The 22,740-nt window shown below is 40.5% G+C and overlaps 1 protein-coding gene across 3 annotated transcripts in view; it reads left to right on the top strand.

Moving 5' to 3' along the window:
* Positions 1–1,433: 1,433 nt before the first annotated feature.
* The window catches only part of UBP1 (upstream binding protein 1), a 54,481-nt gene continuing 33,174 nt past the window's right edge, over positions 1,434–22,740 (top strand). For all 3 annotated transcript variants that reach the window (XR_009222024.1, XM_058554607.1, XM_058554598.1), the window contains exons 1-2: positions 1,434–1,622; positions 16,511–16,662. Coding sequence is in view for 2 of the 3 variants with exons in the window: in XM_058554607.1 (XP_058410590.1) it covers positions 1,510–1,622; positions 16,511–16,662 (265 nt within the window). In the remaining variant the exon portion in view is untranslated. The remainder of the gene's footprint in view (positions 1,623–16,510; positions 16,663–22,740) is intronic.

Here is a 22,740-nt window from a genome sequence, read left to right as displayed (position 1 = left end):
AAGAGACCGGCAGCTTCCACTTCCACCTTTGCACATGGAAAGGCCATGTGCAGGCATTCCAGCAGTCCCAACTGAGGTCCTAGTGGGCAGCCAGCATTAAGCAATAAACAGGTGAGTGCAGAAGCCCTCACATGACTTTAGTCCCCGGCCATAGGACTTTATCCATACGAGAGACCCTTTGTGAGAATCACCTGACTAAGCCCAGTGAACGCCAGACCATGAGAGATAACAATATCATGATCGCCGGCTGTTACTGCGACTGAACCCCAAGTTTAACTCAGGCTCCCCATACCGCTCACGGCAATCACTAGTTGGGGGAAGACTTTCCAGAGCCCCTTGTCGGGAGCGTTGATTGGATTGCTCTAACATCAATCAAGATTTTCTGCCCAGTGGCCCTTTCAGACCCCAGAAACAGTGCGAGCCTATTGGCTAAAACTCACAACCGCGCCCTCCATGTATAGTGCGGGCAAAACCCAGAGACTACCTGGAAAGACCACAGAGGAGCAAAGCAGCTCCGGAAGTGGCGTTTAGGTCGCTTCCTCTAGTGCAGTCCAATGAACTCTTTCTTTTGGCAGCAAATTCAGTCCTCGAGTCCGCCCAAGAGGAAGAACATTTTGATTGGTTGTTTAGCCCGGGGCACAGAGATTCACGGGAGCCTCGACCAAGCACTTGCCGTTATTGTGCAGTTCGCCTGTCAATCAGCTCACCTCTCTGGATGGGCGGAACTGGCTGTCCTGTTGGCACCGCCTCTTCCTGGGCTGGTGTGTAGGGAGGCGGCAGGGCCGCAGGGGCTGGGAACCTGCCGCTTGGGCGGGGCCGGGTTTCACGGCCGGGACAGTTCCTCGGTCGCTAAGCGCCAGGAGTGTCCCGAAGCGCGTGGCCGGGCGGGGCAGGCCTGGGCGAGGGGCGAACGCGGGGCGGGGCCGGGGCGGGGCCGCAGGAGGCGGAAGCCGCCAGCGAGCTCGAGCCGGAGCCGCATCGAAGCCAGGGTCCGGCCCGGCGGAACGGCGTCGGCGGGGTTGGCCGGGGCGGCGGGGCGCTAGAGCCTGGGCGGGTGGGCTGAGGGCCGGGGGTCGAGGCCGAGGGTCGGGTTACGGGCGGGCTCGCCCCGCGCGGTTTTCGGAGCGGGCTGAGCTCCCGCCCCCGCGCGGTCCCGGGGAGGATGCGGCCGGGGGCCCCGGGGTGGGGCGGGCGGCGGCTGCTGCAGCGCTAGCGGCGCAGGGGGTGGGCGGCGGCGGTATGAGGCGCGGGGCCGGCGCCCGCGGGAGGGAGGCGCTGCCGGCGGCCCGGCCGCTCCCGCTGCAGCTGCTCGCCGGGCTAGCCGTGCCCTGCCCGTCGGGCCCCGGCCGCTCTCGTCACGGCCGCCGCCCGAGTCGCCGCTGGTGACCACTCGCCGCGCCGCCGGAGGCTTCACCCGCGCCCTCCCCCAGGACGCGCCCGCGGAGCTCCGGCCCCTTCGCGCCGCTCGCGGAGGCCGCGCTGCGCGCCGGGCGGCGGCGAGGCCGGAAGATGGCCTGGGTGCTCAAGATGGACGAGGTGATCGAGTCCGGACTGGTGCACGACTTCGATGCCACCCTCTCGGGCATCGGGCAGGAGCTGGGCGCCGGCGCCTACAGCATGAGGTACCAGGCGCCCGGGGCCGGGCGGGCGGAAGCCTCAGTCTCCTTGGGAAAGGCCTGCGCGACCCTGGGCCTCTGCCAGGCGGCATGGAGCCCTGCAGGCCTCTGCCCACCCCGGTGGCGGGCATGGGAGGGGGCCCCGTCAGCTTCGGCCGGGGATCAGCTCCTGAGGGCTTCATTTTTGCTGTAAAACACGCCGCGCTGTTAGGATGGCTTGGGTCGGCGGGGCAAGGAGCTTTTTTTCCTTGCAAGTGATTTACAGGCCACTGAGAGCTGGAATACAGTGTCCGAAATGGGAGGACTTATACTGGGAAAATATTCTCCGGGGTTTTGGTATCAAGTTTCCTACTCTGTTGTCCTACATTGTGGTCTTTCCTGGTTGCAAATTTTAATCACTTAGTGTTACAGTAGTAATTATGTCCTAAGTGAAAGTAGCCACAGGGGAGAAAAGCACGTTGATTTAGTTATGTTTTTTGATTGTTTCAAAGTGGAATTTTTCCTTTTGGGGACTACCCTCTCAGGCTGTTTCCTGTTGAAGAAGGCTTTAAGATGCAGTGATTGCACCACAAACAATAGTTTGTTTAGTCTCTGCTGTCTGTACTAGCAGCCATTCATTTTGTTTAATTTTGAGAGGTTGAGAGAGATCTGAGCTTAGTCTCTGGCGTTTATCCTGAAGAATACTGTTTTTTAACTCCTATCAGTTTGGCAGCTCTTTTTTCTTTTTTAGCAACTTTATTGAAATATAGTTTACATGCTTTAAGTTCACCCTTTGATTACAATGTAAAATTCGAAGGTTTGGCAGCTTTTCGTTAATGCAAATTAAGTGGGATTTTCCAAATATATTCTTTAATGCGTTGTGTCTTTGAAGTGCTGTCCAGTCTCCCGGGAGCTTTGGTACATCTCCCTGCAGCTCTGGGGAACGACAGGGAGCATAAATGTCCTGAAGCAGACAGACTTCTGGGTCAGAGCAGGCCTGGAATGGTGAGGGCTGCTCCCTGAAGTAATTTGGCTTTTAAATCTTAAAGGGAAACTCTGGGCTGTAAAGAACTCTCGGAAAGGTGGAGATGTTTCTTAGGGTGTGGAAGTGCGTGGAGGAAAAGCCTTTGGTTGGTCACCAGTCTCTGACCCTGAGTCAGAGTGTGCTGGTCCCCCTGAACTTGGCGCTGCTTTTCTCTGCAGTTGTGCAACTTGAGGGCTCTGAATGAGGTGGCTTATTTTCTAGAACAACTGCCTCAGTTGTGGAGGAAATTAAACTACTGCAAGTCATCGGGTCACCCCAGATGGGAGTACTAGAGGCAGTGATTACCTAATGAAAACACTGGGCCTCGAGTGCCATGCTGCTGCTTGAGACCCTGGATTTGCAGTTAAGGCATAAGAGGGCACGTGAAGCAAATTCATTCTCTCTCTTTTCAGTTGCTTCTCAATTATGCTAAAATGAAAAGTTGGCTGCTGAGAACTCTGCTTATTGAGGGTTATTTTGAGCTTTTACATTTTTCCAAAGTCTTATTTATTTCAGTGATTCAGCCAACTAATTAACTTTTGTTCATGGTTTCTTCTGTGAAAAGGAAATAAAATCTTGCTATTAAACCTTTCCCTGACCTTGTTAAAGTAATGCCTGACATCCTTGTAATTCGCTGCCTTTTACGACACTTTCCATGGGGAAACTTTTTCCATTGAATGTTTTTGGTTATATGTTGTGTCATTTAATCTAAGTGTTCAAGTATATTTGAAGGCAGATACCATTTTTAAGGAGCTTGTTTAGTTTTTTCATATTTACTTGGGTCCTCAAAAACTAAGAAGAGCTAATGAGAGTACTTGCCTCTTGCAAATTCAAGGCCCTTTAGTGGAAATTCAAACTTAGGAAATTTCAAAATTGACTTGATAAGAGGAAAGTCTAAAGAAGGCTCAGGCTGGTGTAGGCCCCCTTCAGTTGCACTTGCGCTTCACGTGCCTGGACCTGGAGCTCAGAGGGCTGGATCTCGGGAGTGCTCAGCGTCTTTTCTCTGCATGGGCAGTCAGGGAAGTAAGGCTATGGATGATTGTCTTTCTCTTTCATTTGTCCTCTCTTAAGTTCAAGAAGTAAACTTGAGGTGCTAAATTTGAAATTATTAGAGAAGTGACTTCTTGATAAAAACTTACTTTGTAGGCAGCTTTCCAGTTTTCTTTCAAAGTGAAGTATGCTTACTGTATTTGCTTTTTGGATAGCTTAAAATGAAGTATTTTTAAAGACTTCTTTTAGGAAATGGTTTCCTCAGTATATTGGGAAGATAGCTTGAAAGAAAGAGATGGTTTCTGTCAATAGTCTGACTTAGTATTAAAAAATGTAGGCTTTTAGTATTGGGATGTGTTGAGGCTAATTTCTGCTATTATCTTTATTTCTTTTTTTTCTTTGCTCTGGTTCTCATTTTGTCTGTGTGTTCTCCTGTGTTACTGTTGTACCACATTTGTATGTGAGGTATGAGCTGCTGCAGATTCTATTTGAAATGAAGCAGGTCATAAAATGTTTTTTAAAATCTTAGTTACAATATCAGGATTCTAGAAATGGATGAAGAGACCTTAAAAAACTAACAGACCAATTCTTTTCTTATAAGTGAGTAAACCAAAGCTCATAAATGTTCAAGTGATTGGCCCAAGCGGCCTGTCAGTGGTACTATTCCAAATGAAGGCTGAGTTCCCCCCCACTGAATGAAGGCCGAAACCCATTGTAACTTGAAGTCTGGGTCATTCATCTTTTGTGAAGTAAAGAACAGATAATCAAATGACTTTAAAAAGTAAAACTCATTAAAACTCTCCTAAGAGGGTCTTTTGGGCCACCTGGTAATTTTCTTTCCATCTTACTGTTCACATGTTATAATCTGTAGTAAATTAACCTTCAGGATTTAAGGAGTAACGCAACATCTTTAGATTACGCATAAAAACTTTGATATTAAATTGTTACCTTACAAAGCGCATTGATCTGAGTCCTGTTAAACTTCACTATGGCATAAATCTGTTTTGAAACAAAAGGTGTACTTTACATATTCTGAAGTGGGAGGTACATCCATAGTTTACATATAATTTGCTAAATCAAAATTGCTTTGAGGTGAGGACAAATTTCCTGTATTGACTGAAAGGTTAAAATGTCAATTTACAGATCCCGTGAGGTAATGGGAAAATTCCAACTATGATCGGTGTTAAGTTAGTAAAAGATTACTAAAGATATAGATTATTATGTAGCTATTAATAGGTGGTAGTTTTCTTTTGTTCCCATGCTAAAACAGAATGTCCCTGAGTAGCTGACATGTCTTGGAAGTATAGAAAAATTTTAGGACCAGTGAAATTTTAAAAATTTATTATGGTGGTGCCTGAGACTACTTCCGGAATTGGCAATGATTTCTACAAAACATCTCATTTCAAAGTTTAAAAACTTTTCTGGATTTAATCTTGGCTGAAGTATAGAAAAGAATTTAATAAGTTGTTGATTAAAAAACATTGATTTCAGATTATAGTGTCCACATTGGTTTTTAAAGGTATCACCTTAAAGCAGGGATTGGCAAACCTTTTCTGTAAAAGACCAGGTAGCAAATATTTAAGGCTGCAAGCCGAGGGTCTCGGTCAGATTTTTTTCTTTAGGATCCTTTAGAAAATGTAAAAACCATTCTTGGATCATGTTGTACAAAAACAGGCCACTGGATTTGGCCCTTGGGCTGTAGCTTGCTGATCCCTGCTCTGAAGGATAGATTCTAATATACTTTGATCGCCTTGGAAAAAGATTTGCTGAGTGTTGAAATCTTATATTCAAGAAGTAATTTTTATGTAGACTAAGAACTCTCTCAGCTAATTCACCTTCTATTGCTCGTCCACAGATTTTTATTGTGTTCAGTTTTTAAAATTAGGGTGTCAACTCCCCGCACTAAAAGTAAGATTCAGTACAGTTCATATCCTTCCATCAGGGCTGTTTGAAACATGGTAGTTTAGTGATAGGGTCTCATAAACTTGCTTTGTTTCATTATAGTGACAATTGTCGGTTTGCCAGGACACAAACATTTGCTGTTGGTGGAAATACCGTCTGAGGCCTCATCTTTTTTTTGGTCTAGGTTCTGTGACTGAATTTAAAAGAAGCGCTGTAATGCTTATTTTGCTTGCTTTGGAACATATCTAAGAGATGGATATGAAACTGTTCTGCATTGAACCTTGGTGGTAGTCCTTTTTTTTAAACTTTCTGAGTTTTTTGGAGATTGTTAAATTGTTGTCTGGATATAACTATGACAAAACTAGTTTTTATTTATGTATTGGTAGTTGAATTTTTAACTTAAAAAAAAACTTTTCATTTTTAAGTAATTTTAGGTTTACAAGTTATGAAGATAATATAGAGAGGTGACATATTCCCTTTACCCAGCTTCTTCTACTTCCATAACCAGAGTACAATTTTCAAAACTGCCTTGGTGCAGAACTGTTATCTAAAGTACAAAATTTATTTGGATTTCACAGGTTTTCCTCTATTGTCCTTTTTCTAATCTAGGTTCCAATCTAGGATCCCATATTGCATTTAGATTTTGTCTCCTTCAAAGACAATTCTTTAGTCTTTCCTTCTCTCTTATGACTTGGACACTTTTAAAATGTAGTGATCAAAACTGTTGTTTTTAAACATGTAAAATTTTTTTGGAAGCAAAGATATAATATACCTGTGAATACTGTTTAGCTTTTAAAGGATCTTTATCATTTTAGCAGAATGATTTTGAGTAGAGTAGGATTGCTGTTGGTGTCATTCATGTATGGATTACTTTGTCTCAGTCTGTCTGAGTAGAATGGTATACTGTGTACTTTGTGGTCCCTTCATAATCAAGGAATTTAAAAACTTATTAATTAACAATTATAAACCATTATATATTACCATAAATGTTTTCTATTAAAAAACTATTTTCCAAAGCAAAACACTTAGTGAGAAGAGTGGCATTGTCTTATGCTTTTTGCAAATCTCTTTAGTGTCTGGCTTAGAAAAACAGGTGTATTCTCTTATCTGCCATTGGAATATATTGTTTCGGTTGACATATGTGAAGAAAATCCAGTCTCACATAGATATGTGGTTGGAAAAAGGAAGATTATTTTAATAGCCCTTTCAGATAGTTTTGGCTATTCTTTGATACTATACCAGCACTTGACAAGTGGTAGTTTCTTAAAGTTGTAATGTGGAATCTGAAGCTATATTAATGTACTTTTGTATTGTTACATTAGAATCAGTTGGCCTGTCTTGTACTTTGATTGGATCTCTTAGCCTGCATAATTTTGAAATATGCATATGTTGGTCATTTGGAAAATAATGATTTCCTGAGTTATGCAGATCTTCTAAATCTTAGTTGACACTTTTCACTATGCTGTATCAAAAAATCAGCATTCCTTAGTATCGCACCATCTCATCAGAGAAAGCAAATGGCGGAAGGTTCACATTTTATCATTGGTGACAAATACCATCACAGTTGTTTTCCTTGAAATGACAGGCTCACTTTATTCATTTTTTGAGGAAATTTCTGTCAAATATGCAGGTCTGAATAATCATAGTTTGTCAGGTTTTCTTTCAAGTAAAAATGATACTCTGTGAGAGAAACTCCTAAATCAGCTAACAGATCACACAGTTGCATAAAAACTTTTCCTTGACACAACCATTGCACTTAGATGTGCAACAAAAATACATTATACCTAACCAAGGACCGATATTTAATAAAATTAATAATTTTTATGCAATGACTACTAGTACAGTTTGGTGCCACTGCCTTGATTCATGCCAAGGCACCAGCAGTGTTAACCACTATTGGTTTTGTGCCATGAGTGTAAATGTCAACAAAGTGAAAAAGCCAAATAATGTTTTATAATATTCTGAAAAGAAGTTTGACCTCCTGAACCCCCTAAAAGAGTCTCAGCTTCCCCAGGATTCCATGGACCACACGTTGAGAACCTATGGTCTAATGTGTGCCTAGAGTTTAGATACTTAAAACATTTTCCTCTAAAGTGAAAACAAACCCATTATTAGGCTCAGAGAAGTTAAGCATCCTGCCACAGTGTCACTCAACAAATGGCAGAGCTGGGATTTGAAGCTCCAGAGCCAGGGTTTGACCTCCACTTCTTTCCACTGCACCCTTTGGCGGCCTGCCAATTAATTATTGCAAAGTCTTCTCAAGGTAGTAGAATATGATCTTTCTGGATAGGAGGAACATCAGTCAGGAATGCTATGTATATTTTTTCTTATTCTTGTTTTATCTTCTTTTTTCTCCAGGACCTTGGTGAACTTATTAGGTCTAGTAATTTGTAGGAGCTCAGATTTCCTAGTTAATGTCTTTAAATAACGATAGATTTGTTTCTTCGTTTGTAATCTTCACATCTCATTTTCTTGCCTTAGCTTGCTGGCTAGGGCTTCAGTGCAGTGTTTAGAAGCATTAAGAACTTGAATCTTTAGTCTTCTTACTGATTTTAGAGAATGCTTCCTAAGTTTCATAAATTAGGTCATCACTGTTCCGAGATGAGATTGGTCCTCGATTTTCTTTTCCTTGTATTCCTGTCATTTTTTTTTTTTAAACATCAAGGCTGTATCAGCTTCAAGAGAGTTGGATAGCTTTCTCTTTTTATGGGCTAAAAATTTTTGTATGAGATGGGGCTTAATTGTTTCTTCAAGGTTTTGTAAGGCTCACCTGGACTACAACGTGGATTTGGTGATTTCAATTTTTTTGGCATGAGTAGGTGTTTGCACATATAATTTATTTAATGGATATAGGAATGTTCAGAATTTATCTATCTTAGCCGATTGTGGTAATTTTTATTTTCATAGAAAATTGTCTGCTCTAAGTTTTCAGGTTTTTTTTTAAAGATCTCTATAATATTTCCGTATCTTTAGTATTTTGCAAGAAACCAAATTTTGGTTTTGTTTTTCCTCTCTGTTGGGTTTTCTGTTTTGTTTTTATGGTTTTCGTCTTCCTTGTGTTCTTGCTTACTCTTCTTATTTTTCACCTTCTTGAGTTGGGTGCTTTCTCTTTAGTTTTTGGTGTTTTGTTTTGTTTTGTTTTGCTGAGGAAGAATTGTCCTAGAGCTAACATCTATTGCCAGTCTTCCTCTATTTTGTATGTGAGCCAGAGCATGGCCACTGACAGTCGAGTGGTGTAGGTCCATGCCTGTGAACTGAATCCCAGGCTGCCGAAGCAGAGCATGCTGAACTTAACCACTAGGCCACTGGTGCTGACCCATGGTGTTTGTTTTCTAATAGATGCATTTAAGGCTATTTATTTAACTGTAAGTATCTCTTCCAAGTTTTTTTTTTTTTTAATTTTATTTATTTATTTTTTTCCCCCAACTATCTTTTGCCCAGTAGATAGTTGTATGTCATAGCTGCACAGCCTTCTAGTTGCTGTATGTGAGACGCGGCCTCAGCATGGCCGGAGAAGCGGTGCATCGGTATGCGCCCGGGATCCGAACCCGGGCCGCCAACAGCAGAGCGCACGCACTTAACCGCTAAGCCACGGGGCTGGCCCTAAGTTTTTTTTTTTTTTTTTAATTTTTTTTCCTGCGGAGATTTGGCCCTGAGCTAACATCTGCCAATCCTCCTCTTTTTTTTTTTTTTTTTTTTTTGCTGAGGAAGACTGGCCCTGGGCTAATATCCACGCCCATCTTCCTCCACCTTATATGGGACACCTGCCACAGCATGGCCTGACAAGCGGTGCATCAGTGCGCGCCCGGGATCTGAACTGGCAAACCCTGGGCTGCCACAGTGGAACGTGCGCACCCAACCGCTTGCGCCACTGGGCCGGCCCCTCTCTTCCAAGTTTTGAAACCAGCACCTCTGTTTTCATTCAGTTCTATTGTTTTCTTATTTTCTTTATTCTTGTAGTTTTTTAACATATTCTGGATACTAGCCTTTCATCATAGGTATAGGTCACAAAATCTTTCTTCTCTATGAGTTGTCTTTCCATTCCCTTTATGATGGCTTTTGAACAGAAGTTCTTGATTTTGATAGGTCAAAATTGACCAATCTTTTCATTTTGTCTTTCCCTACTCTGGGGGTATAAAGATATTTTTACAGTCTTTTTAAAAGATTTATTACTTTCTGTATTATACCTAAGTTTACAATCAATCTGGAGTTCATTTTTTCTTCTCTTGTTGGTATGGTATGATGTAGGGGCCCAATTGCAGTTTTCCTTGTATAAATATTCAGTTTACCTCAGTATCATTGGAGACTGTTTCTCACCTCTTTATAATGCCAGTCTGTTCTAAATCGAGTGCCCATAGATGTGTTCTGTTTTCAGATTCTGTATTCTGTCTTTGTGTTCATGGGGAATACCCAGCTAGATCATGGTTTGTCATTATACTCTTGGATTTGATTTGATAAGATTTAATTTAGGATTTTTACATCTATATTTATGGCTGAAATGAGCTTTTCATTTTCTAGTTCTGTTTGCACCTAGTTTTGACTTCAAAATTACATTAGTTTCATAAAATGAGTTAGGAAATATTTCCTCTATTTCTATTCTGTTGGAGAGTTTGTGTAAGAGCTACCATTTAAAGTTCGGTTAGAAGGTGCCTATGAAACCATTCTAGGCCAGGAGCTTTCTTTAGGGGAAAAATTTTAACCACAGTATTGGTCTCTGTAGAATTATTTTTTAAAGGTTTTTATGCCTTGAAGAATGTTTTGATGTTATTTTTCTAGGAAATTGTTCATCTTATTCATGTTTTCAGATATGTTGGCATGAAGTTGTTAGTGATATTCTTTATATCGTTAGTCGTGTCTTTTTTATTCTTACTTATTTGTGCCTTCTCTTTTTGATCAGTCTCTCCTAGACATGTATCTGATTTTTTAGGGCATATTGGACCAGTCCTTTTGTGCCCTTAATACTTGTTTGTCAGGACTATGAGAAGTTCCAGATTTTCAGGACACTCCTTTTCTCAGGCGCTCTGTTTAACATAAGGTTCTGCACTTCCTCCGTTCTGTAGCCATCTGCCCTTTCTTACCACTTCCTAAAATCCTTCCACTTTGCGCTCTGGAATTCTCAGTCTATCAGAAAATCCCCTAAATGGTCAACGTTATGGATTGAATTGTGTCCCCCTGAAAGGATAAGTTGAAGTCCTAACCCCCAGGACCTCAGAATGTGACCTTATTTGGGTCTTTACAGAGGTAATTAAGTTAAAATGAGGTGATCAGGGTGGGCACTAATCTGACTGGTGTCCATATGAAAAGGAGAAATTTGGATACACAGAGGGAAGACTGTGTAAAGACACACAGGGAGAAGCTGGCCATCTGACTAGAGTAACACATCTACAAGCCAAGAAACACCAAGGATTGCCACCAAACACCAGAAGCTGGGAGAGAGGCCTGGAACAGATCCTTCCCTCACAGCCCTCAGAAGGAACTGACGCTGCCAACACCTTTATTTCCGACTTCTGGCCTCCTGAACTGTGAGACAGTAAATTTCTGTTGTTTTAAGCCATCCAGTTTTTGGTACTTGGTTACGACAGCTCTAGGAAACTAATATAGCCAACTTTGTCTCTTAATGATATCTTCACCTTCTTATTCTTTTGGAAACCTGGCTGTCCTCTGGGTACACTCTTCCCCTGAAGCCCTGTCAAGTGGTGGTGGTTTATTTCCAAAGTCCTACCAGTGCACCGGAAGGTTGAGGGGGATCCTTCTTACTTCTTATTGCCAGTTTCAAGCTGTTCTCCCTTTCTCCTTCCCTATAAGACCCTCCAGCTTTGAATTTCATGTCACTGAATATCACCAGTTACCCAATTATTGCTGGGTCATTCCTCATTTAAAAAATTTTAGGTCCTGTGGCTGGCCCAGTGGTGTAGTGGTTAAGTGCGTGCACTCCACTGCTGGCGGCCCGGGTTCGGATCCCGGGTGTGCACCGACACACCACTTGTCAGGCCATGCTCTGGCAGCGTCCCATATAAAGTGGAGGAAGATGGGCACAGATGTTAGCTCAGGGCCAGTCTTCCTCAGCAAAAAGAGGAGGATTGGCTTGGATTTTAGCTCAGGGCTGATCTTCCTCTCACACACACACACACACACGCACACGCACACAATAAATAATTAAAAATTTTAGGTCCTGCCTCACTGTCACTGTCTAACACTACTACTGTCATAATTCTTGGTGATTTCAAAAGATATTTAAATAGGCCTTCCAATAGCCTGACATTTCTTTTCCTTGATTATCTTTCTTATAATGGTATTATCTTGAGCTACTCAATCCTGTGGTCATACGTTAGACCTTGACATGACCAACCGTGCAACCCACCTGTAATCTCAAATTCATAGTTCAAGCTCTACCTACCACCTCCTACCCTTTCAGCTCACCTCCCTCATTACCCCTGCTCTAGCCATCGTTTGGCCCATTAAGATCTACAATCACAGATCCTAGTCTTACTTTACTGTCCCTCACCTGTTGAACACTTTTATTCTTCTCCAGACAGTTTAAATTTCCATGAGCAATCATTATACTTACTTCCTTGCATATACGCTTGTCTCTCTTGCCACTTCTTGCTTTAATCCCCTCCCCTTATTTTTATTTTAGCAAAACTGTAACCCTGGTTAAATCCGATTCTTCACCTCTTTTAAGTTACCTAAGCAGCTGACTGTGGCTCTAGAAAAGCATTAATTTGTTGATGACCTCAGCTCTCAAGTACATCCTTTTTGCTGCTCAGTAGTTTCACCATAGTGCCCTCATCCATTCCTTCCCTGGCCCTCCTAGAGGATTTGATGACTGCTCCTCAGACCCACACCTCTTCCTCCCTGTGCCCACCTACATCTGAGTCCCTTAGTTGGTACTTAACTGAGAAAATTGAACTTCCACATACTGTGGTGGCTTAGAAGTTTTTCTTGATGTATTTAGGTGTGGATTTCTTTTGATTTAAGCTGCTTTGGTTATTTGAGCTTCTTGAATCAGAAAATTGATGTATTTCATAAGTTCTAGAATTTGCTTAGTTTTTATCTCAAATATTACCTCTGCCCCATTCTTTTCTCTTCTGCGACTTCAATTTAAAATCTTCTCACTTTGTCCTTTCTTTTTTAACATCTGTCTCTTCTGCATTTTCCATCATTTCGCTCTCTGTGCTGCCTTCGATAGCTTCTTTTGCCTGTATTCCAGTTTCCTTATATACTCGACATTTCTGTCCGAGCTGCTGTTAAACCTGAGTTTTTAATTTTAGCAATTTTATTTTCCAGTTCCAGAAGTTCTGTGTGTTCCTTTTCAGGTTTGCTGTCTCTTAAAAGTTACTGTTCCTTGTAGATCTTTTCAGGGTTGTCTTTTATTTTTTTAAACAGAGTAAGCATAATTTTATAGTATGGGTCCAATAATTCAAGCATCTGAAGTCTTTGGGGGTATCAGTCCATGTCCAATGAGGAAAATAGAAACCATTTAGATGTTTTAAGCAGAGAAAGACTTAGTGAAGTATTTGAATGCAAAGGTGTTAGAGGGTTTGAAGGGGAGGGTGTGTTACCTGGTTGCTCCTGATCTAGCTGCTGGAGGTATGGCTGTTGCCACCCTGAAATTTCCTGCAGCCACAGGCTATGCGGTTGCCTACCTCTGCCCTTTCCCACTCCATTTTAATTTCCCACCAGTGGTTCCCTTTGGAGCAACCTAACAAGATTCCAGCTGGCAAGATGTCTTGTTAACATAGTTTTCAGGCCTCTAACCCTCTGCAACAGAGGCAGAGAAGAGCTGAATACCAACAGACAGAACCTGGAACTGGGTATATGCCATCTGTTGTTTTGCTGTTGGTTCTTGCTCCAAGAGTCTTGTTTGTCTTTGTGTGCCTGGTTATTTTTGGGTACTGGCACTTAAAAATTACTTTGAATAATTTGAAGCCTTGAGGCTTTTCATTTGCTTGTCAGATACCTGTGAGTCCTGTCTGCGATATGGGATTACAAAAACACTTGAATACTAGGACTTTCTTAGGATTCAACCTAGTAGAAATTAGGATCTTAAATTGTCTGGAGACCTAGTTTTTCATTTTAGTAAAGATCGATTGATTACTAATGCTGCAGTTGGTACACTGAGTCAGCAGATATTTGAGCCCCTTTTTTTGTGTCAGATGCTGGGGTCAGTCAGTGAAGAGAAACAAACTTGGGGGATGGTTATATACTTATGGGGAGTACAAACTTAAGTCATGTATACTGTTGGAAAGTGATGAGCTTTGTGGATAAATAGAGCAGAAAAGGGAAATTGGGAATGTGGATGAGAGGACTGCAGTTGTCAAGTAGTCACTGAGAAGGTGACATTTGAATGAAATGAGCTGGAAGGACGTCAGCAGAAGAGTAGAGCCAGTGCAAAGGCTCTGAAAAAGGCAGGGAAGGAGGCTGGTGTGGCAGGAGCAGAGGGAGTGAGGTGAGAGGAAGAAGAGCAGATTGAGTAGGGCCTTGTAGGACTTTGTAAGGTCGCTGGTTGAAAGTGAGCTAATGGAGAGTTCAGAGGGGTGAAATCATCTGACTTCTGTTTGAAGAGGATCACTCTGGCTGCTGTGTTGATTGGAATGCATTTTTCTAATTAAGTAAAAAATTAATTGGGATTTCAATAGGAAATTATTTTTACATGTTTATATGTTGTTAATATTTAAGAATCATTTAGCACCTATCATGAGCATAGTATTTCCTGTGTGGATCATCTAGGCTGTAACTAAGTGAATAAAATGGTGGTTGCCTTCTAGGATCTGAAGCAAATAAAATTTTACTTACTATATGAGACAGTTTATTTATAAATAGCCATTCTTATGCAGTCTTATGTCTTATTTTGATTACTTGTGTTTAATGATCAACCCAAGCAGTTAGCATTGAGATCTTAAAATTATTCCCCATGTCGCTTTTCGGCATAATTAACTAATGCTTCTAAGTCATGGCTCTCATCTCATTTTTGTTTTCTTTCTCACCCAGAGGACTTTAAATGCTTACATATATATGACATAAGAATATATGTATCTTCATCTACTTTGGAGCCATTTTGACTGTTATAGTTGTTTTCCATAAAGAGAGCTGCTCTGAGTCTTAAAGTAGCATTTCTAAGTCTCCTGAAAAGTTTTTATACCTGCCCCAAGGGTTTTATATCTGTTCCACTTAGCAGGGACAAAACTCATAGGACACAGTGTTGAGAAGAACTCGAGCAGAGGGTTGGGACCATCACTGACTATGTGTCCCTCAGTTATACTTATGTACTTAGGAGTGTTTTGACAGTTCCTAGGTATAAATAAAAGAGAAGAAGAATTAGTGGGTAATTTAGTCTGAATAATCAATCACTCTAGTGCTTTCATAGAAATGTAGGCTGGGAGGAGAGAATGCAGAGTTTCCCTCCCATTTCATTTATTTCCACATTTTGTTTTTAGATTGAATTTAATTAAAATGGGCTAGCCAAATATCTGAGTCAACAGCTTGTAGGGAAAAAAAGGGAAAGTAAGAAATTCAGACAAGCCTTTGCTGTTGGTGTTGATGTAGTAGTCACTCATTTGGATATTTTATTATTATTTTCCTTTTTATTGAAGAATGAACATAGAAAAATTATCAAGATATAACTATACATATAACTATACAGCTCAGTGAATTATTTAAAAAACAAATACCTTTTATACATTAAAGGTGGGAATGTAAAATGGTGCAGCACTTTGGAAAACAGTTTGGCAGTTCCTCAAAAAGTTAAACAAAGTTACTGTATGACCCAGTAATTCTATTTCTAGGTATATACCCAAGGGAGTTAATCACATATGTGTACACAAAAACATATGCAAGTGTTCATAGCAGCATTATTCATAATTTGGGTTGTGGAAACAACCCAAATATCTACTGTCTGATGAATGGATAAACAGAACGTGGTATATCCATACAATGGAATATCATTTAGCCATAAAAAGGAATGAAGTACTGATATATGCTATAACATGGATGGACCTTGAAAACATACTAAGTAAAAGAAGCCAATCACAAAAGGCCACATGATTCTATTTGAAATAAATGTCCAGAATAGGCAGATCCATAGAGACAAAGTAGATCAATGATTGCCGGGACTGGGGGTAGAGTTGGGGGATGGAGATAGGGAATGACTGCTAATTGGCATGAGATTTCTTTTTGAGGTGATGAAAATGTTCTGGAATTGGATGGTGGTGGTAATCGCACAATTCTGTGAATATACTAAAAACCACTGAATTATATACTTTTAAAGGGAGAATTTTATGGTATGTAAATTATATCTAAGCTGTTTTTTTTTTTTTTTTAAAAAAAAAAAAAGCAAACCAAACACATCCATGTGTGTTTAACCACCTAGGTTAGTAGAGAGTATAGATAGTGCCCTACAAGACCCCGCCCCACTCCCCTCCCAATCAATGCCCCAAGTTATTCTTGGGAGAAAACATAGCAGCTGTTTCTACTGTTACTGTTTGCTTCTCAGAAGACATTGTTTTAGACTAAGCATGAAGCTTTATGCTCTCAACACTTGCCAGCCCTAGCAGGGAACTTTTTGTAAAGTACCTTTTTAATCAAATGCTTCTTTGTGATTTCGTGGTGCCAATGTAACCTACCTTTTGAAACAGGTAGCTACGTACTCTTGACTTGCCCTTTTTTACTAGAAATAATGATTTGAAAGTTTTTGAAGTAACTTTTTTTTTGAAGAACCATATACACTATTAGCTTGATCTCTTACTTTATCAGTAGCATGAACTTTATTAACTATTCAATACTTCTTATTTTACCTGCCTAATCATAGTTGCACACCCACACTAGAGATATGGATTATTATTACTATCTTTTGGGGGAGCCAGATTAGCATTAATAGTTCTTTTATTCTGCGTATCATTTCTGATCTTAAATTTTAAAAGAAACTACCGCTAAATGTTTCTATATGCTTTTAAATATTTTAAACCCAAAATAAGGTCAATGTTGATTTTTTGCATTTTAGTGATGTCTTGGCATTGCCCATTTTCAAGCAGGAAGATTCCAGCCTTCCACTGGATGATGAAACTAAGCACCCACCCTTCCAGTATGTGATGTGTGCTGCAACATCGCCAGCAGTCAAACTGCATGATGAAACGCTCACTTACTTGAACCAAGGTGAGTGTGGCTATGTCATATTTTGATGTAAGAATTTACAAAAATCTGAAATAAACGTTTTGGCACTGCAGTCTAGATTACTGTAATAATTTAAAATTAGATTCTTTCTCTTACATTTTACAACTTAGTTAACAAAAATTGTAGGAGTTTTATGGTTGAGCCAACAAAGTAATAGTTTGTGGAAACTTATTTGCATTAAAAAGGGTCTGTGGAACAAGATTTATTGCAGAGTTTTTCAGACAAAATCCAAAGGAGGAGCAAGTAGGAAAGGATGTCAGTTATTTTTAGGGACAGTGGTTTCAATATGGAACTTGAGAATGAATCAGAAGTCCAGCTAGCAGGGAACCTGGGTTTCAGGCATGAAGCAGGTTTGTGCTGAAAATAGACATAAGCTGCACCGAGATGGAGTCTGTGGCTGAAATAAACTCTGTCAAATGTTGTCTACCCGTATCTTCTCTATACTTTATGAGAATATTATGTTTTGGTGATGAAAGTGGGAGTGGGCAGAATGGAAAACAGAGCTGTCGGGGTAGAACTTACTGTCGGCAAGTATAAGGGAGTTTTTTAGGTGCTCTTGGCAGTTTGGACACAGGCCAATGTGACCTACCAGTGTAAACCAAAGTACTTTGTTATGCAGGAATTAATTTGTTGGATACATGTACTGAAAGCATGTTGAACTCTTATTTGTAAAAAATGTGAACATTTTTATTGTTATAGAAGTAGTACATACTCGTAGAAAAATTGGGAAATATGTCAAGGGATAAAGCTGAAAATTGCTTACAGTTGCATCCATCAAGAGAACTAGTTAACAGTTTAGGTATATCTCCTTGTGTATATATCTATTTTATTTCAACAAAATTGGAATTAACATCTATTCACTTAAGAGTATATTGTGTGTGGGCTGGCCCCATGGCTTAACGGTTAAGTGTGCGCGCTCCGCTGCTGGCGGCCCGGGTTCGGATCCCGGGCGCGCACTGACACACCGCTTCTCCGGCCATGCTGAGGCCGCGTCCCACATACAGCAACTAGAAGGATGTGCAGCTATGACATACAACTATCTACTGGGGCTTTGGGGGAAAAAATAAATAAAAATTATGAAAAAAAAGTATACTGTGATTATTTTTCTGTCATTAAATAGAATCTTTAATTCCTTGAACTTTTGGAAAGAGCTATAGATTTTAGACTATTTGTGACTAATACTCTGAAATGTGGAAGAACAACTGATTTCTAACCTATCATTTGAAAAATAAATTTAGAATCTATGAAGTTTTACTTCAGGTAATTCTATCTGTAGCACCTATGGCAATACGGTAATGTTGTTGTTAACATTAATTTAGTATTTGTTTGGGTAGGCATTCAGTTATTGGAGACTTGTTTCATATTTCAAAGAACCTTAAGAGTTTATATGGTAATCTGTTTTAGACCTAAAAATATCAGAAGAAACAAAGTAGGGGCAAGGGGGCAAGGATATTCACTGTAGCTTTATTTCTATCACGTTTCTTTTAGTTTTTGTTTTTGTTTTTTTTTTTGAGGATGCTTGGCCTTGTGCTAACATCTCTTGCCAATCTTTCTGTTTTTTTTTTTTTTTTTCCCTTTTTTCTCCCCAAAGCCCCAGTATATAGTTGCAGATCCTAGTTGTAGGTCCTTCTAGTTCTTCTATGTGGGATGCTGCTCAGCATGGCTTGACAAGCACTGAGTCCGAACCGGCGAACCCTGGGCCACTGAAGTGAAACACGGAAACTCAGCCACTATGCCACCTGGCCGACCCCTGTAGCTTTATTTCTAATGACAAAACAGGAAATAACTCTCTTACTTGGGGAATAGTGAATAAGTTCTGTTATGTGCACACCATGGGATAGTGGGCACATTTATATACACAAACACATACCCCTGTTTAAAGGAATGTGTTGCATGTGTCTGTCTATTGGCCTGGGGAAATAATCCATAATTTATCACTATTATTACTAAACTGGATAGTGATATTTCATATTGATAAAAATTGTAGTCCACCATCTATACTGATGGTATATTAGACTGACATTCACCGAGTGCTTACTGTGTATGAAGTATTGTACTAAACTGTACATGTGTTATTTAGTCCCCACAATAACCCTAGAAGTTTTATTAATCCACTTTACAGATTAAAAGAAAACTAGGGCTTACAGCAGTTGGTTAAATTGTTCAGTATCAATTTGGTCAAGCTTAGATTTTTAAAAAATTATTGAAGTATATACAGTAGTGTGCACAAGTCTTAAGTGTACAGCTCAATGAATTTTTACATATGTTGTTCCCTTGAGACTACTACCTGTGTCCAATATTTCCAGCTCCCCAGCAGCCTCCCTGTGTCCCCCTCCCAGGTGATGCTCCAGCTTGACTATGATCAATATAATAAGTGCAGGTGATTTTCTTGCATTTAACTCTGCTCACTGCAGTATTACCGATGAGTATTTTCTTAGTCGTAGAATTGTATTAATTTATTTGTTAATTTCTCCCAGTCTTTTAAAAAAAAGTGGAAAGTGAACTGCATATGTAGACATATTTTTGTGTGTGTGTGTGAGGAAGATCAGCCCTGAGCTAACATCTGTCGCCAATCCTCCTCTTTTTGCTGAGGAAGACTGGCCCTAGGCTAACATCCGTGCCCATCTTCCTCTACTTCACATGGGACGCTGCCACTGCATGGCTGACAAGTGGTGCGAAGGTGCACGCTCGGGATCCGAACCCCAGGCCGCCACAGCGAAGTGTGTGCACTTAACCGCTACGCCACTGGGCCAGCCCCTGTAGACGTATTTTTAAAAACATATATTTGAATAATCATTAAAAATACATTCGAGTAATAAAAGAATTCTACTTTTATATACCTTTTAAAAGAAATTATAATACCTTTAATATAATACATGAGTATCAAATATACATATTATAGTGTGTATAGTTCTTTCACAGACTTGTCTCCCAGCAGTTATCGCTTTGAAAAAAGCTTCTGAACCCAAGATTTTTCAGGAATCTCCTAAAATTTTCATTATTTTTTTTCTTTTTTGGTGAGGAAGATTGGCCCTGAGCTAACACCCATTGTCAATCTTCCTCTTTTTGCTTGAGGCAGAGTGGCCCTGAGCTAACATCTTTGCCAGTCTTCCTCCATTTTGTGTGTGGGACGCAGCCACAGAATGGCTTGAGGAGTGGTGTGGGTCCACGCCCGGGATCCGAACCTGCAAACCCTGGGCCGCCAAAGCGCACCAAACTTAACTACTGTGCCACCGGGCCGGCCCCTTCACATTTTTTATAAACATATGTTCTAGGAAGAGGATCCATAGCTTTTTCTAGATTCAGGCAAGGTTTGGACCTGATTGAGATGTTGCTGTGTATCTTTCACCCCACCTCTTTTCAACTGATAAAGCAAATGAAGGTCCAGAATTAGGGAAGCTTATCTTCAGTTGATTGGGCTCACTTTTCGAAAGGAAACATTCTTGGTAGTGCATGTACAGTTTTGATTTTTTATAAAAGCCTTTCCTGCGATAAATAGTGTAAAAAGAATCAAGCATAGATATGGAAAATAATATTTAGGCTTGATTAGGTTTGTTTGGTTTTTTTTGCTGAGCAAGATTGGCCCTGAGCTAACACCTGTCGCCAAGCTTCCTCTTTTTGCTTGAGGAAGAGTGGCCCTGAGCTAACATCTGTGCCCATCTTCTTCTACTTTGTATGTGGGATGCCACCATAGCATGGCTTGATGAGTTGTGTAGGTCTGCACCTGGGATCTGAAACTGTGAACCCGGGCCGCCGAAGCGGAGTGCAGTAAACTTAACCACTACGCCACCAGGCTGGCCCCTAGGCTTAATTAGTTTTATCCAGGAATTCCAGTAAAATCCCATGAATATTTTTTTACCTGAAGTGACATTGCCACTGAAAGTTCTTGCAAAATATACCTAGGTGACCCCATTTTAGTATAGTAACATCTATGCATCAGCTTTCATGGTGTGACTGTTAGGTATTGACATAATTTACTGTTTACTCTTTCTCTTTTTAGGAATCAGATTATTACTCAGTTTTAATGCTCATCATTCAGTTTTCCTGTATTCAAATGAACTCTTCACCTCTACCAAGGAAAATAACTTATAATGGCAATGTTGCCTTGTTCATCGAAAGAGACTATACAAATTTTATAAGGGATTAGATAGGACCCTTGAAGTTGTCATTCATCAGCACAAGTTTTCATTCCTTTTAAGCTTCCACATGTGAGTTTATTTGCATTCATTCTAACAAATGAGAGAGAAATTAAGCAGTCACTTTTTTTTCTACTACTTGGAAATAATAATGACAACTAATGAAAGCACAATTGTCCCCATTTTATGATGATATTAAAGCTTTAGAGGGAGTAATTTTTTCCTACAGTTTTCTCTTTAGATTATTGACCCTGCTTTTTTGTGTGTGTGAGGAAGATCAGCCCTGTGCTAACATCTGCCAATTCTCTCTCTCTCTCTCTCTTTTTTTTTTTTTTACTGAGGAAGACTGGCCCTGGGCTAACATCCGTGCCCATCTTCCTCCACCGTATAGGGGATGCCACCACAGCATCGCTTGCCAAGCGGTGCGTTGCTGCACGCCCAGGATCCGAACCGGCGCACCCTGGGCCACCGCAGCGGAGCGTGTGCACTTAACCCCTTGCACCACCGGGCCTGCCCCATGGACCATGTTTTTTCTAGATAAAGATTTAAACCTAGAGTTTTCTGATTCCAAATCTCATTTTCTTAACCACCAAGTCTCTTTACTAGAATAGTTCCAGTGTTTTCTAAGTTTTTAGTTAATTGTTAACATTTTAAATTTAACAGTTTAAATAGATGATTTATATACATGGTTCAAAATTCAAAAGATATGAAAGAGTATACAGTAAAAAGTCTTCCTTGCTTGTCTCCCTGCTCTCAAGTTCTGTTTGCCTCAGATAGCACTGAATTAGAACCATTTTTAAACACCTAAAAGGATTCTAATCATGTTTTATGACGGTCTTTGTATAACAAAAATATTGTGTAGTTAATATTTTTTTGAATTTATTCCAGCAAACTTATTCGTTCATCTGATGAGTGAATTATATGCTTAGTGTAGTGTGGTGAATGTAATGGTCTTGTTACTAAAGGATGAAATTCAAAAGAGAAGTTCCATTTCTAAAGTAATGCTTGGTAGAAGCTGTCATACATAGTTGCCAATGAAATAGAACTGCCCAGGATATATGCTCCTCTGCCGCGTATTGAATGTCCTTATGCACATTATTCACATACCTTTTTGTTCCTTTTAAATGTTTCAACTAGTTATAGTGACCAGTGATTTAAATGTCTTTTCTGCATGTAGTGGGGTGTGAGAGGTAGAGAGGGCAGCAGTGAGTAGTGGTTATTAGCAGTCTCTGGAGCCAGGCTGCTTGGGTTTAGATCCCACTGCACCATTCCTAGTCTGGGCAAGTGATGACTAATTTAATATGCTCCACATAGGGCAGTTGAGAATTAGGTTGAGTTAATATACGTAATGCACTTAAATAAGCTGGCCAGCACACAGGAAGCACAACATGAGCCTTTGCTGCTGTTGGTATCATTTATAACTAAGTCGCTTTAATGATTTCTGATTGTACTAGAAGACCAAGTATTTAGATCTTGCTTGATGTGTTAGCTTCCTGTTGCAGCTAGAATGAGCACTTTTTACAAATGGTTAGAACACAACCCTGGAACTAGATACCTGTGTGATGACTCAGGCATTTTGCCAGATTTGTTGGAAAGTATGATTATAATCTTTTAAATAAGCCTGTTAACAAGAGTTTTGTACTACAGAGATAGTATGTTTGCACTACTTAGCAAATCTGTTAATATTTTACCTTATATAGCAAGAGAGACTTTGCAGATGTGATTAAAATTAAGGATGTTCAGATGGAGAGGTTATCTTAGATTATCCAGGTGAAATCACAGGCGTCCTTAAAAGTGAAAGCAAGGCAAGAAAGTCAGGAGTCAGGGAGAGATCTGAAGATGATTTGTGCAGCTGGCTTTGAAGATGGAGCAAGGAGCCACGAGCCAAGGGATGTAGGCTGCATCAAGAAGTAGACAAAGTCAA

The sequence above is a fragment of the Diceros bicornis genome, chromosome 2 (genome assembly GCF_020826845.1).
Source record: "Diceros bicornis minor isolate mBicDic1 chromosome 2, mDicBic1.mat.cur, whole genome shotgun sequence".
NCBI classification, from domain to species: domain Eukaryota; kingdom Metazoa; phylum Chordata; class Mammalia; order Perissodactyla; family Rhinocerotidae; genus Diceros; species Diceros bicornis.
This window is presented reverse-complemented; position numbering and strand designations above follow the sequence as displayed.